Below are 20,452 nucleotides of genomic sequence, written 5' to 3'. Positions count from 1 at the left end.
TCAGGGTGACTCCAGTCAGTGACTGGGATCTGAATCCTTGTGGCTTAAGGTTTCCCCCTCTTGAAACCCAAAGCAGATCTGAGATGAAGAAGGATCATGTCCCAGGGTTTTTATACATTTCCTGCAGCCTTTTGGCCTGAGAAAACAATAGGCTTAACTCTCCTTCTCCCAAACATCATGGCAATTAGCACCGGGTAATTTACCCATTAAACAAGTTACCACAACCTTCAAAGAGACATATAGACAATAATACTATTTCACTCAAGTATCTTTCTAAATGTTAATACTCCTTTTTTTGATCTTTGAATCAAAGCTATATGTAAGGGGACTGTTGCCCCCTTACTCACACTCAGTGGGGTGTTTTGGTTGCTAGCTCCCAGCACTAAAAGGAGGAGGGTCAATGGCAAATCAGGACCCTGAGACTGACAGTCCCCAGGAACAATGGGGGGAGGCCAATGCTCCAGATAAGCCTGATTGACAGGGCAGGCAGCTAATCAGGGAGTCAGGAGGCCAGAGGGGGTCCCGTCCTCCGGGTGAGCTGGAATGGCCTGGGTCAGACAGGGTGGGGCCGAGCTAAGGGGAGAGCAGGGGCCCGAGCTGAGCTGCTGGGAGCAGAGCTGCAGCCCCAAAGCCAGAGCACGGCCCAGAGAGAGCAGAGCTGCCCTGGGGGCAGAGCTGCAGCAACCAGAGCCAGAGGGGCCAGACAAGCAGCCCAGGGAGCTGGGGGCAGAGCAGCAGCAGCAGCCGTGCTGAGGCCGAGTGGGGCTGGGGCTGGAGCTGGGGCTGGAGCTGGGGCTGGAGCTGTCCGGAGCCGGGTGCGGTGAGCAGCTGGGGAGAGCGGGGGAGGGGGACCCTGGGCAGTGGGCCCAGCACAGGGAGACACCTCAGCCAAGAGGCCTTGCAGGCCAGACTTGGAGGGGGATCGTAACCCCGACCGGGCGGGGGCGACGCTGGGAAAAAGGGTCCTGCCACCTAGAGCCTGAGAGCGTGTGGCCACCGCCAGAGCAAGTGTCCGACCCGCAGCGTCTCTGCAGCACGGCCAGGGCCTGAGAAGGAGCCTGGGACCTACAAGGCACAGACTGTGACCTGCCCTGACGTTCCAGACACTGGTTGTGATGTTCCCGGCCACAGAGTGGGGTGATGTGTTTTCCTTTAACCTTTCCCATTTTTCCTTATTCTCTTTTTTAAAATTAATTGTTAATTAAACAACTTGTATTTGCTTTAAATTGTATGAAATGATCAGTGGGTCAGGGAGGTGCCCAGTGCAGAGAGATACCCCAGAGTGGGGACACCCTAGCCCCTCTCCTGGGTGACCACAGCAGGGTTGGGGGTCGAGCCCCCCAGGAATCCTGGGCCCAGCCTTGTCGGGGTTACGAGGACTCTGCCAGACAGGAGAATGGAAGAGGAGCCCTCAAGGGCAGGGAGGCCTCTGGGTAAAGGAAGTGGGAGCGAGGACTCAGATCCTTTCGCTAGCCCACTTCACCGGGGTAGTGCAGAAGCCAGGAAAGTTCCCCACAATAGCGGGACCATTCCCCCGCTTACATATAGCAATAGACAAGACTTGTTTGCTTACATCACAAGACCTGAGCAAACACCTACCCTTCTACTGGTTTTAAGATTAAGTTAGATAAGTTTATGGAGGGAATGGTTTAATGGTAAAACATATTAGCCAAGGAATACCAAGCAATGGTAGATAAATAGTATAATGGCTAACAGGGGTCAGGCTGGAGACTCTTGCCTACATGCTCGGGGTCTTACTGATCGCCATATTTGGGGTTGGGAAGGAATTTTCCTCCAGGATAGATTGGCTGAGGCCCTGGAGGTTTTTCGCCTTCCTCCGCAGCATGGGGCAGGGATCACTAGCAGGAGGGTCTCTGCCGATTGAAGTCACTAAAACACAGGATTGGGGACTTCAACAGCAGAGTCCAGGGAAGGGGTAGGGACGGTTTTGTGGCCTGCAGCATGCAGGGGGTCAGACCAGATGATCATAATGGTCCCTTCTGACCTTAAAGTCTATGAGTCTATGAGTCTACCTCTAACAATGCCGGCTGAATTTCAAAGCTCTATTCATTTACAGATCTTCCTAACCAGCCTCTGAAGTTCAGCCATGGGTCAGGTCAGCCTGCGAAGTAATTTATTCTTTCTAGCCTGGTCACCTTTCAATGAGATATTATATTACACTCATAACATCACAGGGGGATATGACAGAGGTCTATAAAATCATGACTGGTGTGGAGAAAGAAAAGAAGGAAGTATTATTTACTTTTTCTCATAACACACAAACTAAGGGTCACCCAATAGAATTAGTCAGCAGCAGATTTAAAACAAACAAAAGGAAGTATTTCTTCATAGTCAACCTGTGGAACTCTTTGCCAGGGGAAGTTGTGAGGGCCATAACTATAACATGGTTCCAATAAGAACTGGATACATTCATGCAGAATAGGTCAATCAATAGCTATCATCCAGGATGGGCAGGGATGGTGTCTCTAACCTCTGTTTTCCAGATGCTGGGAATGGGCGTCAGGGGATGGATCCCTTGATGATTACCTGTTCTGTTCATTCAGTCTGGGGCACCTGGCATTGGCCACGGTCGGAAGACCAGATACTGGGCTAGATGCACCATTGGTCTGACCCAGTATGGCCATTCTGATGTTTTTTATAGAGACCCTAGATGTATCTCCACCCTCTGCGCTGTAACACACTAGATCCCACTCCCCTCCCAGAGCTGAGCTAGAACCCAGGAGTCTTCATGGGGTCTCTCTCTCCGCAGAATTAGTAACAAAGTAAGAATATACATTAATATGTTAATCCTAACCGGTGTCCCTTAAGTGACTGGGCACAAGATGTCAGAACATGTTAGTATTAGAGCTGAGTGGATCTAATATTTATTTTATTTTCTTTCTTTTATATCAGAATTAGATACAGTGCTCCTGTCAGCTAATTGCTAAGTTATCTGCCAAAAAAACTAGAGTTTTCAAGACCCTAGGTAGCCCTTGGAATCACAGTTGAAGTTGCCACCCCCACCAAAATCTGAAATGGTTTCCTTGTAACCGGGGTGAGGGAGGGAGCTGGAAATGATCCAGCAAGTGACTGGGGGAGGGGAATAAAGGAGCAAGCGACAGGGCGGGGCCTTGGGGGCGAAGATATAAAGCAGGGGCAGAGCCTTGGCAGAAGAGGTGGGGCAAGAGGTAGGGTTTTGGGGGTCCAGATACAAACAATTAGAGATGTGGCAACCCACTAAATTGTCCATAGACCTATTCCCAGTTTGTCATGGTGACACAGCACACTAAGGTCAGGAAAGGATTTAATGTCTTTTTGACTATCCGGTAAGTGATTCAGGGATGATGGCCCAGCACCATGTCACCAGCCAGCTCTGCACGGAGCTCGGTCTGAGAGCCAGAGCACCAGGAGAAAACGTTAGGTCCCTTTATAAGTAAGTAGGTGGAGCAGCCTGTCCCAGATCTGTTTGGTTCTCACCCCATCGATGATGGGGTACAGCATGGGGGGCACGAGCAAGTACACGTTGGCCATGATAATGTGGAAATGTACAGCCACATTGTGGCCAAACCGGTGCGTGACAAAGGAGAAGAGAGCTGGGATGTAAGATGCTAAAATGACAAAGAGGTGGGAGCCGCAGGTACCAAAAGTCTTGAGCTGGGCATCCTTTGTGGGGAGGCTGAAGATGGCTCTGAGGATCTGAATATAGGACACGGCAATAAAAAACACATCCAGACCCGTCACCATGAATGCCACAAAGAGGCCGTAGTAACTACTGACGTGGATGTCAGCACAGGCCAGCTTCACCACGGCCATGTGCTCACAGTATGAGTGGGGGATAATTATAGTTCTACAATATGGCCACCGACTTGCCAGGAAGGGATATGGCAGTACAAGCATGCCACCACGCAGCACCACGGACAGGGCAATTTTGGCCACTACGGGGTTTGTCAGGATGGTGGAATGTCTCAGGGGATCGCAGATGGCCACATAGCGATCAAAAGCCATGGCCACAAGGATCCCAGACTCTATCACTGAGAAGCAGGGAATGAAATACATCTGGGTGAGGCAGGCATTGAAATTGATCTCCCTGGAATTGAACCAGAAGATGCTCAGAGTTTTGGGCAGGGTGGATGTAGATAGGACCAGGTCACTGAAGGCCAGCATGCAGAGGAAATAGTACATGGGCCCATGGAGGCTCGGCTCCCTCTTCACAATGAACAGGATGGTGAAGTTCCCCAAGATGGCTATGGCATACATAGTGCAGAAGGGGATGGAGATCCAGACATGGGCCGCCTCCAGGCCAGGAATACCCAGCAGGATGAAGGTGGAGGGGTTGGTGAAGTTGGTTGTGTTGGAATCAGACATGGAGTAGGGAAGAAGGTGTCCAACTCTAAGGCAGAACGGTGTCTCCTGCATGTACCGTACTTTCCACTGACTTCCTGTATGTGCCCAGGCTCTAGGGTGATGGTTGCAGTACAAATGCCTGGATGGAGAGACAATGTTAATATGAGACACTACATGCACTACTGGAAGCTGTTCTCATGGGTGAAGCAGATTGGTCGCTCTTCACACACTGAACAATGACATTTTCATTATTCAGAGAAATTACTTATTAACAACTGGCCCTACTAATGCCAATTCCATATTTGATGGTGCTCCATGCATCAATAATTCTACATGTTGTGATGTGGGACACCTTAAGAGGCACCAGCAGGAAACACGAGTATGGATACTGGTTATCCATCATTATTCCTTAATGCAATGAAAGCCAGGCTAGAGAGTCCATGCTGTAGGGAGTTCCCCATTCACCCGGTTGCTCAAAATCTGAGATTGTAAAAACCCAAACCTTTGGCAAGACATGTGCCAGGGAGAAACGTCCCAACTAGAACACACCTCAGGGAAAAGACCTGGGTGTCAATGATAGCAAGTCAACAAAACACATACTCATTTGCAGTAGTGGCCAAATCAAAGACAATGTTTGGATACCTAGGAAATGGGATGGAGAATAACCTGCTCTGGATATATGTTCTGTTTTGGTCATCCAGTCTCTATAAAGGATACAGCATTATAAATAGGATTTCTGAGACAAGCTCTGAGAATGGGGAGGGCTGCCATATATGGACAAACTGATACGTCTGGGACTGTTTAGTTTAGAGAAGACACAAAGAAGGAGGCACATAATAGAGGAGAGGAATATAAAGAATAGAACTGATTACATTCAATTGGACAAACAGAGAACAGTTCACAACCAGTAATATCTATAGATACTTAGTGCTTCAAAAGGGCTAATTCCCCAAACAGAAGAAAATTATCAAGAAAACTGATTGGGAGGAAAATATTAGACATAAATATGGGACTGATACTTGGGAGTTCTTTAAGAAGAGTTTATTGGATAGCTTAAAAGTCACGATTCCACACTCAAGGAAGTGGAGAACTTTGGCTAAAAACCTGATTCAGTGGCAAAGTTAAGGCAGGAATTATGTGGGTAAAAGCAATCTATACAAATTGGAAGTTATGAAAATTGATGAGGGATGTTAAAGGGATGTTAAAATGGAAAACTCCATGCTTGGTGGGGCTAAGAATAACAAAAAGGAGGTTATTAGGTATATTAAGAAGGAAAGAAATCCTAGAAAAGGTTTAGGGCAATTACTAGAGGGAGAAAGGAAACTTCTTTGGCTCTCAAATCAGAAAACATGGATGTGTTGAAGAAATAGTTTTGTTCTGCATTTGGGAAGAAGCAGTATGAGGTACTCATATCACATGAAGTGATGAAATACTGCCCAGTCCATTAGCTGCCAAGGAGAATGTTAAACAGCATCTAGAGTAGAACCTTAGAGTTACAAACACCAGAGTAACGAACTGACCAATCAACCACACATCCTCGTCGGAAGTGGAAGTACACAATCTGTCAGCAGCAGAGCCAAAAAAAAAAAAAAAAAAAGGCAAATACAGGAGAGTTCTGTGTTAAATGGGAAATTTAAAAGATTTCTCAAGTTTAGGAAACAATGGAAAAGCTGGTATGGGATTAGTTTAAAAAAAGTCTAGGAATATACTTAATTCCAGTAAAAACATGGTTTATGGGAAACAGGTCTTGTCAAATCAAACTGATTTCATCCTATAAAGAAAGTGCACGTTTGATTGGTCAACGGTACTTCGCAGATGCAAGAAACTTCAATTTCTCAGAGACATTGTATTCAGTAGGGGAAAACATTCATATAAAAAACGAACAGTCTACAATATCATTAGAGCACATGTAAAGTGGATTAAAAACTGGCTAACTGACAGATCTCAGATATCAGTTGTCAAGGGGGTGAATGGGGGTGTTTCTAGTGGGATTCTGAAGGCATCAGTTCTTGTCCCGATGCTATTCAATATTTTCATCAATGATCTGGAAGGAAATAGAAAATCACTGGTTACAATGAGGAAGCCAGGGCAGGCACATTGATTGATCGGGAGCATAGGCCCATACAAACAAAACATTTTAATACAGTCACATGAAAAGTTATTGTCTCAGAAGAGGGAATGCAGGCCGGATCCATAGACTAGGGCACTGTATTATGGAACGCAGGGTCCCTGAAAAGGCTTTAGGGGTCATTGTGGACAATCAACTCATCGTGAGCTCCCAGTGAGATGCTGTGGCCAAAAGGGCTGATGTGATCCTTGGATGCATAAACAGGGGAGTGGTGAGTTGGAGCAGGGGAAGGATTTTGCCTCTGCACATGGCATTGGTGAAACCGACTGCGACCAGTTCTGTAGTCCACATTTCAAAAAGGCTGTTGAAAAATTGAAGAGGGTGCAGAAAAAAGCCACAAAAATTATTTGAGGCTGGAGAAAATGTCAGACAGTGAGAAACTTAAGGGCATCAGATATTTAACGTATTTAAAAAATGATCAAGCGGAGACTTTCATAGGGTGAGAAGCATTGGTAAAGCGGAGAAAGGCAGAGCAAGACCCAATGGCTGGAAGCTGAAGACAGACAAATTCCACCTGGAAATAAGGGCCAAATGTTTAGTCCTGAGGGCGATTAACCTTTGGAACAAACTGCGAAAGGAAGTGGTGGATTCTCCAACTCCCCCTGTCGGCAGATGCAGACTGGATGCTTTCCTGGAAGATCTGCTTGAGGGCTTTTCTACACTCAAAACTCTACAGCAGCACTGCCAGAACGTTTCAGCGTAGACACTATTTACACCGATAAAAGGGTTCTCCCATCCGCGTAGGTAGCTCACCTCCTCAAGAGGTGGTAACTAGGTCAATGGAAGAATTCTTCCATCGACCTCATGCTGTCTACACAGGGGTTAAGTTGATACACCGACAACTTTCAGGAATGTGGATTTTTTTGCTATTGCACAGGAAGAAAACGCAGTTGTGGGTTGCATGAACAAAGGCAGAGCATGCAAGTCTCCGGAGGTGATAGTATTCCTCTACTCAGCACTGGTTAGGCCTCAGCTGGAGCATTGTGACCAGTTTGGGTCACCAGTGTATAGGAAGGATGTAGAGGAACTGGAAAGGATCCAGAGTTGAGAGACAAGGAGGATCCAAGGGATGGAATACAAACCATCCGAGTAAAGGCTGAAGGAACTGAATATATCTGGAAAAGACAAGCTTGAATGGGGACATGGCCGCAGTCTTCAGCTATTTGAAAGGCTGCCATAAAAAGATGGAGAAAAGTTGTTCTGTCTTACCACAGTGGGTGAGACAAGAGTCAATGGGTTCAAACTACAGCAGAGCAGATTTTGGTTTGGGGGACTGTGTTCTGACCATGTGTGTGCTGAGCTTAGCGGCCTGCTAGGCACGGCTGAGCGCTGAGAGCTTCTTAACGAGGCTGCGATCCCTAAGCCTTTTAGCACCATCAACCCTTAACCAGGGGCGGGGCTACTCAGGGAGACCAGGGCTTTAAAAAGCCAGCTCCCAAGCGACCAGAAGAGCTACAAACAGCAGCGGCTAACGGGGAGTTTGGTGAGGGAGTTTAGAGGGGGAGTGTGAGCAGGGGAGAGAACTCAACATTCTTTAAACTTAAAAGCCAAAACCACCCCCTTGATATAAACCAAACAATAATGGAACCAGCTGCAACAGTAAAAAGAGAATTCAGGCAGAAGTCCAGCAACAGAGTGGGGGCTACCCAGTTTATTGCACCCAAGGCAGCATGTATGATCACCTGCCCTATGGGCGGGTGGCATATGTGTGCATTTGGTGCAAGGAGCTCCTGGCCCTCAGAGGCTGCGTACGGGCTTTGGAGACCAGAGTGGCTGAACTGGAGGAGCTAAGAGAGACAGAGAGGTACGTAGATGAGAACTCCAGGGTCTCAATGTGTGGATGACACGATGGTGTAGGGAGGAGGGGTTTAGATTTATTACAACCTGGGGAAACTTTTGGGAAAGGAGGAGCCTGCACAGGAAGGATGGGCTCCACCTAAACCAAAACAGAATCAGATGGCTGGCACTTAACATTAACAAGGTTGTAGAGTAGTTTTTAAACTAAGGGCTGGGGCAAAGCCGACAGGTGCGAAGGAGCACGTGATTCAGACAGTGACATCGTTTAGGGGAGGATCTGTTAATGGAGATTCTCTCTATCCTAGTGAGGACCAGAGGATGGAAGATGATAAAATACAGGCAGGGTCTGATCAGAAACAGTCAATAAAAAAGAGTCCCATACAATTACATGGTGTAATGGCAGACAGCTAAAAGGAGACATGTTTTTAAAGTGCTTATATACCAATGCTAGAAGTCTAAATAATAATATCAGTGAGCTAGAGTGCCTCGTGTTAAATGAGGATATTGATATAATAGGCATCACAGAAACTTGGTGGAATGAGGATAATAATAATAATGCCAGGGTACAGAATATAGACAGAACAGGTCGTGCTGGTGGGGGAGTGGCGCTATATGTGAAACAAAGCCTAGAGTCAAATGAAGTAAAAATCTTAAATGAATCAAACTGTACCATAGAATCTCTATGGGTAGTAATTCCATGCTCTAATAGTAAGAATATAGCGGAAGGGATATATTACCAACCACCTGACCAGGATGGTGATAGTGACTGTGAAATGCTCAGGGAGATTAGAGAGGCTATTAAAATAAAAAAATCAATAATAATGGGGGATTTCAACTATCCCCATATTGACTGGGTACATATCACCTCAGGACGGGATGCAGAGATAAAGTTTCTTGACACCTTAAATGACTAGTTCTTGGAGCAGCTAGTCCTGGAACCCACCAGAGGAGAGGCAATTCTTGATTTAGTCCTTAGTGGAGCACAGGATGTGGTACAAGAGGTGAATATAGCTGGACCACTTGGTAATTGTGACCATAATATAATTAAATTTAATATCCGTGTGGCAGGAAAAACACCACAGCAGCCCAACACTGTAGCATTTAATATCAGAAAGGGGAACTATGCAAAAATGAGGAGGTTAGTTAAACTGAAATTAAAAGGCACAGTTCCAAAAGTGAAATGCCTGCAAGCTGTGTGGAAACTTTTTAAAGACACCATAATAGAGGCTCAACTTAAATGTATCCCCAAATTAAAAAACACAGTAAGAGAACCAAAAAAGAGCCACAGTGGCTAAAGAACAAAGTAAAAAAAAGCAGTGAGAGGCAAAAGGCATCCTTTAAACAGTGGAAGTTAAATCCTAGTGAGGAAAATAGAAAGGAGCATAAACACTGGCAAATGAAGTGGAAAAACACAATTAGGAAGGCCAAAAAGAATTTCTGGAACAGTTAGCCAAAGACTCAAAAGTAATACCAAAACCAAATTTAAGTACATCAGAAGCAGGAAGCTGCTAAACAACCAATGGGGCCACTGGACAATCGAGGTGCTAAGAGAGCAATCAAGGACGGAGAAGCTAAATGAATTCTTCGCATCAGTCTTCACGACTGAGGATGTGAGGGAGATTCCCAAACTTGAGCCTTTCTTTTTATGTCACAAATCTGCAGAACTATCCCTGATAGAGATATCAGTAGAGGAGGTTTTGGAACAGATTGATATATTAAACAGCAATAAGTCACCAGGACCAGATGGTATTCACCCAAGAGTTCTGAAGGAACTCAAATGTGAAATTGCAGAACTGCTAATTGTGGTTTGTAACCTATCATTTCAATCAGGTTCTGTACCAAATGACTGGAGGATAGCTAATGTGGTGCCAATTTTTAAAAAGGTCTCCAGAAGTGATCCCGGCAATTACAGGCCAGTAAACCTGACTTCAGTACCGGGCAAACTGCTTGAAACTATAATAAAGAACAATATTGTCAGACATATAGATGAACATAATTTGTTGAGGAAGAGTCAACATGGTTTTATAAAGGGAAATCATGCCTCACCAATCTACTAGAACACTTTGAGGGGGTCAACAAGGATATGGACAGAGGGGATCCTTATGACATTTTGTCCAGTGATACTGGAGCAAATTCATCACCTGTAGTAAGGGCCCTAGGATGTTTAATGGCTGTGCAGAAGAGAAAGGAACCCAGACTAACTCTCTATCCCATCACGCCCATGTTGCACTGGCTTTGTTGAGCAGGTGAGCTGCTCAGCTAGAGATGGGTACCTGTGAATCCTGAGATGGAAGTGTCCTCCCTGGGAATCCCCCTCAGGTAGCCGTGTCCCACACCTCTCACCCCAGCATCTGCAGCAACATCTGATGCAGAGAGCAAAACAGGGGTGTGCACCATTTATAGTATAGCTCTGTGCAATCCCAATGGGGTTTGCTCAGCCTCTAGTGGAGAAGCTGCATCTGGATGTAAACACCCTGGAGACAGGCCTGTCTGCACTTTTGTGCTATTTATCCACCTTTAGGAATAAACAGTAATTATGGGACCTTCCCAAAGAGAGATGAGAACTCTTGGGCTCTGTGCTGAGTCAGAGAGGAATTGGCTGCTCTGTGCATTTGTGTATATTGAAAAATTATAGTCAATTAGGAAGAAAAGTAGTGATAGTGCCTAGGTCTCCATAGGGCCTGATAGCCTATAAATGTCCAGGAGGGATGAGTAGGTAGTAGACAGACAGATCTGGGGATAGATGACTATGGGGAGATACAAACACTTTCTGCAGCCAACTGGACTGTCGCTAAGGGATCAGAGATCAGTAATTCTCATCAGTAACCATCATCAGACTGTACAGCACCTTTCATTGAAGGATCCTCAAAATACTTAGAAAATCTGAGGTTTTCAGAACTAGCTGGAGTTTGTGAGCTCCCCGCTTCTATGAGGTGTGAACTCTTGGACTCCACTTCTGCTCCCACTCAGAAACCTGCCAATGCATCACAGTCATTGGGGTCGCTTCGGGGGAACAGACTCAGTAAAACCAACACCAACAGAATGTTCCTGTGGATAGAGGGCAGCCGGGGGCCTCTCCTGGGGACAGAGGCCTTGCCCTGCTTCCCCCCAAAAGCTGCCTTGGAAGAAGGGGGTCCCTATATGCAGGACAGAGACTGATTCAATGTTTGCATTGGATTTGGTCTCTCCCCCTTGGTTCATTTCCTCCCATTCACTCCCAGGTGGAATTGAAATCGAATGTTCCAGGCTGAGTCAGACTTTCCAGGACTGACCCGGCTGAAGGGCGGTTGGATTCCCACAGCTGAACTCGCTGCCTGCTCGTCTTGCTAATTGGGGGGTATTTCTCTAGTGAGGAGGACCTGGGTTTTTAAGCACTGGAATGAGACTGAATGAATTCTCCTGTGCAAACTGAACAGGGGTCCCGTGTCCACCTGTATTCAAGTTACTAACCCTCTGTGGCTGGCAAGCCTGGTTTGATCTTTGATCTTTGTTTGTAGCTAAGGTAAAGGGGGTTTTGACGGGTGCCATGTGGAGGGTGTGATGGGTTGGATCACAGAAACCCCCTTGGGGCTGCCAACTGATGTGCCAAGACTGCTTCTGCCCCTGCTTTCCCTGCCAGCTTGGGACTCCAGATCCTGCCTAGTTGTGCCAGAAACGCCAGTCTGCTCCAACACAGACCCAGGTCTGAACCACGTCCCACAAAGTGCAGACTTAACTGAAAGTAGCTTAAGAAGTGTTCCTGTCTTTAATACTCTGATGCCCAAATCCCAAAGGGTCCAAACTCCAAATAAATCTGTTTTAACTTGTATAAAGCTTATACAGGGTAAACACATAAATTGTTCACCCTTTATAACACTATAACACTGATAAAGAGATATGCACAGCTGTTTGTCCCCCCACCCCATGTATTAATACATACTCTGGGTTAAATAATAAGTAAAAAGTAATTTTATTAAATACAGAAAGTAGGATTTAAGTGGTATCATGTAGTAACAGACAGAACAATGTGAATTATGAAGCAAAATAAAATAGAACACGCAAGTCTATGCCTAATACAGTAGGAAAACTGAATACAGATAAAACCTCACCCTCAGAGATGTTCCAGTAAGCTTCCTTTTACAGACTAGCCTCCTTCTAGTCTGGTTCCAGCAATCTCTGCTTCTGACGCTTACCTGACCCACAGATCTTTGCATATAGTTCAAGCGCATACAATTTATTAAACAGGAACCAATTTAAAAAATAAGGAGAAACTGGGAAAGGTGGAAAGAAAACCCATCACCCCGCTCTGTGGCACGGGGGAACCTCAAACAGGTGGGGCTGGATGTCAGGGCAGTTCACAATCTGTCCTTCACCTGTCCCAGGCCCCTGCCCATGTCCTGGCTGTGCTAACCTGGTGGTGGCCGCACTCCTCACACTCTAGGTGGCAGAACCCTTCTCCCCAATGCAATGGGCTAGTGAAAAGATCTGAGTCCTTGCTCCCACTCCCTTTACCCAGAGGCCTGCCTGACTTGAGGGCCCCCCTTCCACTCCTGTGTGTGGCAGAGTCCTCGTAACCCTGGCAAGGCTGGGCCCAGGATTGCTCGGGGGCTCGACCCCCAACCTTGTCGAGGTCACTTAGGACAGGGACTAGGGTTTCCCTACTCTGGGGTGCTCTCTCTGCACCGGGCGCTTAATTCATTCACCCTTCTCCTTCCTTTTGGTACTGGGAGCTGGCCAGTCAACCACCACCCCACTAAGTTTTACTGAGAGGACAACAGTCCCCTCACACAGACTTGAAGCTAATGAGCCCAGCCTGCAGCTGTTCACAGTTAACAGAAGCCTTCAGAGCTCAGTTTTCAGAGCAGAGAGAGCACCCTGGAGTGGGGACATCCAAGTCCTATCCTAAGTGATCTCGACAAGGTTGGTGGTCAAGCCCCCCAGGAATCCTGGGCGCAGCCTTGCCAGGGTTATGTGGACTCTGCCACCCTGGAGAGTGGAAGGGGGGCCATCGAGTCAGGCAGGCCGCTGGGTAAAGGGCGTGGGAGTGAAGAGTCAGATCCTTTCACTAGCCCATTGCATCGTCGTAGTGTATAAGCCAGGAAAGTTCCCCAGAAGAGTGGGACCGTTCCCCTACTTACATCTGTTAGGAATTCTTCACAGACTCGCCTCACTTTTGTCTTCTAAGGGGAAACTTTTACCCTTGGAACATTTTGCTCTTTTGCGCCACACAAGGCTCTTCAAATATCTGCAAAACAAGGAATAACCTGCTCCTTCTGCCTGACTGAGCCCTTGTCTACACTGCACACCTTACAGCAGCACAGCTGTATCGCTGCACCTACGCTGCTCTCACATAGCCGCTCTGTGCCCATGGGACAGAGCTCTCCAGCTGGCAGAATTACACCACCCCCAGCGAGCGTCTCCTGCTGACATAGCGCTGTCCACACTGGTGCTTTTGTCAGTCAGGGGGTGTTTTTTCACACCCCGACCAACAAACATTTCACCAACAAAAGTGCCAGTGTTGACAAAGCCTGAGCTGCATTATAGTAAAGACGTCCACTGCCTCAAGTCCTGCACTGGTTAAGAAGATTGCAGTTTTCTGCTGGTCTTTCTCTCCAAATCCAGCCGCTTGCACAGACATATCTCAAAATTCTGTCTGAATCTCTTCCCGGAGTCTGCTGCGTTACCTGAGAGTTTCAACTCCTTGGGGGCTTTCAATTTTTCCATCTCCAGGGTGACTCCTTCCCTGTTCACCACAGCCCTGTTGGCTCTGCCCTCTCCTCTGGTCTCCCCTCTAATACCGGGGTTGTCCTGGGAATTCATGAGAAGGAGGCTCAGTCTGCACCCTTAGAAGGGAGGCGTGATTAGAACTAACACAGAGTAACAAAAGTTAACGGAGAGCCACACGCTCCCAACTTTGTGTCTGGTGCAGCCGCCACTCAATGGCCCGTTCTCGCTAGCTCCAATCTAGTTCCCCTGAACACGTGCTCTGCTCTTAACAGCCCAGGACACACTTCCAACAGCCAGGGCAGGGCTGTGCGTTTCTGCTGTCTCACACCCACCCAGCAGCCTTTGTAACCACCCATCCTTAGTGCTGTTCCTTCTCCATCTTCTCACCTGCCCCCTTGCTGGTTTGTTACACACAGTAGCTGTGTCTTATCTTAACTTGATTTACCTTGGGGCAGGGGCTGTTTCTCCTTCTGTGTTTGCGAAGGGCCCAGCGCAAGGGGCCCTGAACTGGAGCGGGGCCTCTGGAGCCTTCCACAATAGAAATATTGATCATAAATTATAAACACAACAATCCCGCCAAAACAGGGCCTAGACCCCCTTTGCCTTTAGATAAAGAAAAAGGATCAAAGCATGGTTGCCAGCTATAGAGTGTTGGTAACTTGAATACAGTAACTCCTCACTTAAAGTCATTCTGGTTAAAGTTGTTTCATTGTTACGTTGCTGATCAATTAGGGAACATGCTCGTTTAAAGTTGTGCAATGCTCCCTTCTAATGTCGTTTGGCAGCCGCCTGCTTTGTCCACTGCTTGCAGGAACAGCATTCTGTTGCAGCTAACTGGTGGGGGCTTGGAACCAGGGTGGACCGGCAGCCCCCCATCAGCTCCCTGCTCCCCTAAGTTCCCTGTGCAGCAGCTGCCAGCAGGCTAGCAATTGCAGCTGTCCCTTCTCCCACTGCCATGTGCTGCTCCTGCCCTCTGCCTTGGAGCTGCTCCCCCAGCCTCCTGGGTGCTATGCGTTGAGGAAGGGGGGGCTAATGTCAGGGTATCCCCCTCCCCCCTGCTCCTGAACTCCTCTTACCCCTTCTCCATATAGAGCAGGGTGGAGACAGGGATGGAGAGAGACAGAGAGAGCTTGGGGCAGCAGCTGCTGTCTCAACTTCCTGATCCACTTAAAAAGACAATGCACTTAAGAGTGGGTCAGCTTACTTAAAGGGGCAGTGTGCATCTCTCTCTCTTTCCCACACACAAGGTGTATGTCTGTCTCTGTCTGCTATGCTGTCTCCCCTCCGTCCATTCCTGCTGCCTTGTAGAGTGTGAGGCTACATTAACAACAACATGTTAACCCTTGAGGGCTCAGCCGAGTGCTAGTTCAACATTTAGCACAGGGGTTCTCAAGCTGGGGGTCGTGACCCCTCAGGGGGTCATGAGGTTATTACATGGGGGGTCCACCCCAAACCCTGCTTTGCTACCAGCATTTATAATGGTGTTAAATATATAAAAAAGTGAAAAATATTTCCCTGGAACCTAACCCCCCCTATTTACATTAATTCTTATGGGGAAATTGGATTCACTTAACATCGTTTTGCTTAAAGTCTCATTTTTCAGGAACATAAGATGCTAAGTGAGGTGTTACTGTACATGTGGACATGGCACCGCGGTTCGGTTTGGACAAATACCCCCGGAGAAATACCCCCAATTAGCCAGATGAGCAGGCAGAGAGTTCAGCTGTGGGAATCCAACTGCCTTAAAGCTGTGGCAGTCCTGGAAAGACTGATTCATCCTGGAACATTGGATTTCAATTCAACGTGGGAGAGACTGGGAGGAACTGAACCGAGAGGGAGAGAACAAACCCAATGCAAACATTGAACCAGTCTCTATCCTGCTTATAGGACCCCTGCGATAACTGAAGGCGGCAGGGGGGAGGGGGTCGTAGCTCCCTTCTGGACACCCAGCCAGCCAGTTAGCTGTAAAAATCCCTCTTGGTGTCTGTTCTCTGCTAGCTTGACCTCTAAAGGGTTAACAAGCCCACAGGTAAAGGAAAGGAGTGGGCTCCTGACCAAAAGAGCCAATGGGAAGGTAGAACTTTTAAAAATTGGGAAAGAAACTTTCCCTTTGTCTGTTGTTCTCTGGGCTGGAGGGACACAGAGCAGCAATGCTATAAACAGGCTTGAAGGAGGTATGAAAATTCTTCAGATCGTACCTAGAATTACTCATTTGAACCCCCCCAAATATGTAAGTAAATTAGGAATGTTTAGCTAGACGTGATCACGTTTATTTCTTTATTTGGCATGTGGATCTCCTCTGTGCTAACCCCCGATGCTTTTGTTTGCTTGTAACCTTTAAGCTGAACCTCCAAAGAAAGCAATTTTGGGTGCCTAATTTTGGGAATTGCTCTTTTAAAATCTAGCAAAAGCCGAAGTTCCAGATGTATTTTCTTCCTTTTTGTTTTTAATAAAATTCACCTTTTGTAAGACCAGGATTTGGATATTTGGTTTCCTAACAGGTTTGTGCATGTTGTTGGAGTAGTTGGCAGCAACAGCTAATTTCCTTTGTTTTCTTTTTCAGCTCTTCCCCGGGGGGAGGGCGGTGAAAGGGCTTGAGGGTACCCCACAGGAGGGTTTTTTGGGTTGTTGTTTCTTTTTACATTTGGGTGGTGGCAGTGTTTACCAAGTCAAGGTCAGAGAAAAGCTGTAACCTTGGGAGTTTAATACAAGCCTGGAGTGGCCAGTATTAATTTTTAAAATCCTTGCGGGCCCCACTTCTGTACTCGAAGTGACAGAGTGGGAATTCAGCCTTGACAGCCCCCCTTCTTCCAAGGCAGTTTTGTAGGGGGGTGGTCTCTGTCCCCAGGACAGGCCCCCGGCTGCCCTCTGTCCACAGAAACGTTCTGTTGATGTTGCTTTTACTGAGTCTGTTCAACCAAAGTGATCCCAGTGACTGTGATGTGTTGGCAGGTTTCTGGGTGGGAGCGAAAGTGGAGTCCCGGAGTTCACACCTCACAGGAGTAGGTAGATCACAAACTCCAGCTAGTTCTGAAAACCTCAGATTCACCTTGAGAGGATGGTGAAGAGATATGTTCATAGTGACTTTACTTTGTTAGGCGTTTTGAAAATCCTTCATTGAAAGGTGCTGCACAGTTTGATGATCATTACTGATGAGAATTACTGATCTCTGATCCATTAGCGACAGTCCAGTATGGCTGCAGAAAATTTTGTATCTCCCCTAAGTCATCTATCCCCAGATCTCTCTGGCTACTACCTACCCATCCCCCCTGGGCATTTCCAGGATATCAGACCCTATGGAGACCTAGGAATTATCTCTAATTTTCTTCCTAATTGACTACAATTTTTCAATATACACAAATGCACAGAGCAGCCAATTCCTCTCTGACTCAGCACAGAGCCCAAGAGTTCTCATCTCCCTTTGGGAAGGTCCCTTAATTACTGTTTACTTCTAAAGCCGGATAAATAGTACAGAAGCGCAGACAGGCCTGTCTCCAGCCTGTTTACATTCAGATGCCGCTCCTCCCCTAGAGGCTGAGTGAACCCCACTGGGATGGCACAGAGCTATATTATAAATGGTGCACACCCCTGTCTCGGCTCTCGGCATGGGATGCTGCTGCAGATGCTGGGGTGAGAGAGGTGTGGAACACGGCTACCTGAGAGGGATTCCCAGGGAAGACGGTTCCGTCTCAGGATTCACAGGTACCCATCTCTTGCTGAGGAGCTCACCTGCTCGACAATCCCAGTGCAATGTGGGCGTGATGGGACAGAGAGTAGGTCTGGGGTCCTTTCCGATCTGCACAGCCATTAAACATCCCAGGGCTCTTGCCACAGGTGATGAATTTGCTCCAGTATCACTGGCCAAAATGTCCCTCTTTCCTGGGCACTCCCTCCCGCCCTGGCTGATGGCATCTAGCCCTGAGGTGGCTGCATTTCAGTGGCACGGTGGACCCTTCAGGATGAAAGGTGTTAGTAGATGCACAGTACAAGGCCAAATTCTGAGGCTATGGCCCCACTGGGGCAAAACTCCCCTTGGAGTAAAAACTGATTAAAGACCTCAGGGTCCAGCTGTGTGTTAATGCACAGACACTGTCACCTCCTGCTCTTGCATTTCAGGGCTCTGACTGTTAACGGGGGGGGCTGTTACCTGACTTTTATATACTGGAGAGCATGGAGGTGCTAGGGCTCCTCGCTGGAACAATTATAAGAACTTTTCAACATGGGCAAGACATCTTCTCTCCTAGCGGAGAAGTCAGCTGAAGTGTTATGCCTGAAACTTTCAAAACACAAATCAACTGGAAGCAGACACCCATCGTGGGAAATTTCAGTCCAAATGCGTAAAATTTAGCAAACTTATAAGCAACTGAAAATCAGGTCTCCTAATTGAAGGTGTCAGAAGGACTCAACTAACTGTGGTGCCACCAGCACCACCTACAATGGCCAATCCATTTGTGAATCTCATTGAGCTAAGCTCCTCTCCAATAATGTCAGTGACAAGGAGTTCCACAGGCCAAATATGGATTATGTAAACAATTTTCTTTTCTCAGTGTTATATGTTCAGATTTTCCATGTAATTGAATGTTCCCTTGTTCGTGTGTTGTGAGACAGAGTAAATATTAATGTCTGATCTTTATCTTTTCGTTATCAATGGATTCATAGGGTTCAATGTCAGAAGGCAACATTAGTTCATCCTGTCTGACCTCCAATATAACACAGGCCATGAAATTTTACCCAATTACCCCTGTATTGAGCTCAATAACTTGTGTCTGACTAAGGCCTGGTCTACACTAGGATTTTATATTGTAGAATCATAGAGCTGCAGGGTGAGAAGGGACCGCAAGGGACATCTAGTCTCACTCCCTGCCACGATGCAGGGTTTGTTGCACCAAAACTATCCCAGACAGATGAGTATCCAGTCTCAGTTGGAAAATCTCCGGCAAAGGAGCTTCCACGTCCTCCTGAGGCCTCTGTTCCATTGTCCTCCTATTCTTACAGTTAGAAAGTTCTTCCTGAGATTTCATAAATCTGCTCTGCTGTAGTTTTAACCCATTGACTCTTGTCCCACCTACTGTGGTGAGACAGAACAATTTTTCTCCATCTTTTTTTAATGTCAGCCTTTCAAGTAGCTGAAGACCGCTGTCATCCCCATTCAATCTCCTCTTTTTCAAGCTAAACATACTCAGTTCCTTCAGCCTTTGCTGATATGGTTTGTGCTCCGTCCCTTGGATCCTCTTTGTCTGTCGCTTCTGGTTCCTTTCCAGTTCCTCTACATCCTTCCTATACACTGGTGACCTAAACTGGTCACAATGCTCCAGCTGAGGCCTAACCAGCGCTGAGTAGAGGAATACTATCACCTCCGGAGACTTGCATGCTCTGCCTTTGTTAATGCAACCCACAACTGCGTTTTCTTCCTTTGCAATAGCAAAGAAATCCACACCCCAGAGAGATGTCGCTGTATCAACCTAACCCTGGTGCAGACAGCATGAGGTCGATGGAATTATTCTTCCATCGACCTAGCTACCTCCTCTCATGCAGGTAGATTATCTAAGCTGACAGAAGAACGCTTGCTATCTGTGTCAGTGGTGTCTACACTGAAGCGGTACTGCAGCGCCCCTGTAGCCTTTTAAGTGAAGACAAGCCCTTAAGCAGATCTTCTAGAAATGCATCCAGTCTGGATCTGCAGACATAAGGGGGTTGGAGAATCCCACACTTCCCTTCACAGTTTGTCCCAAAAGTTGTTCAACATCAGTGCTAAACATTTGGCCCTTATTTCCAAATGGAATTTGTCTGGCTTCAGCTACCAGCCATTCTCCACTAGATTACAGAGCCTGTTATTGCTATGTAATATAAATAAATGAAGCACTTTAATTCTATCACTGTCCAGCATTTTCTCCCACCTTGAATAGTTTCGATGCCTTTTTGTGTCCCCTTTCCAATTTTTCAACAGCCTTTTTGAAATATGGACCCCAGAACTGGTGCAGACTGTTTCACCAATTCCCTGTGCAGCGGCAAAATCCTTCCCCTGCTCCAACTCACCACTCCCCTGTTTATGCATCCAAGGATCGAATCAGCCCTTTTGGTCACAGCATCACACTGGGAGCTCACGATGAGTTGGGTGTCCACAGTGACCCCTAAGCCCTTTCAGGGTCCCTGCTTCCCTAATACGGTGCCCTAGTTTGTGGGCTGAGCTGCATTGCCTGTTCTGAGAGAATAACTTTTCATGTGACTGTATTCAAATCCTTTGTTTGTAGGGGCCCAGCTCACCAAATGCTCCAGATCAATTGTTGTGCCTGCCCTGGCTCCCGGTGTAACCACTGTGCCAATCTTTGGGTCATCTGCAAATTTGATCTGCAGTGATTTCCTTTTTGCTCCCAGGTCATGTAGGAAAATATTGAATAGCATCGGGCCTAGAACTCATCCCTGGAGAACAACACTAGAAACAGCCCGTTCACTGATAATGTCCCATTGACAACTGCT

The 20,452-nt window shown here is 47.0% G+C and overlaps 1 protein-coding gene across 1 annotated transcript; it reads right to left on the bottom strand.

Moving 5' to 3' along the window:
• Positions 1 to 3,417: 3,417 nt before the first annotated feature.
• On the bottom strand, positions 3,418 to 4,416 carry LOC103306682 (olfactory receptor 52R1-like). Its single transcript, XM_008175016.3, has one exon. It carries the CDS (start codon positions 4,414 to 4,416, stop codon positions 3,418 to 3,420), a length of 999 nt encoding a protein of 332 aa, XP_008173238.3.
• Between the last annotated feature and the right edge of the window lie 16,036 nt (positions 4,417 to 20,452).

Source organism: Chrysemys picta, chromosome 1, assembly GCF_011386835.1.
Source record: "Chrysemys picta bellii isolate R12L10 chromosome 1, ASM1138683v2, whole genome shotgun sequence".
Lineage (NCBI taxonomy): Eukaryota > Metazoa > Chordata > Testudines > Emydidae > Chrysemys > Chrysemys picta.
Note: the sequence above shows the minus strand (reverse complement) of the source record. Positions and strands in the feature narration are given on the sequence as shown.

What these genes read in the sequence shown, in the direction of transcription:
- LOC103306682 (XM_008175016.3), bottom strand. Translation starts at nt 4,416, where the DNA reads ATGCAGGAGACACCGTTCTGCCTTAGAGTTGGACACCTTCTTCCCTAC.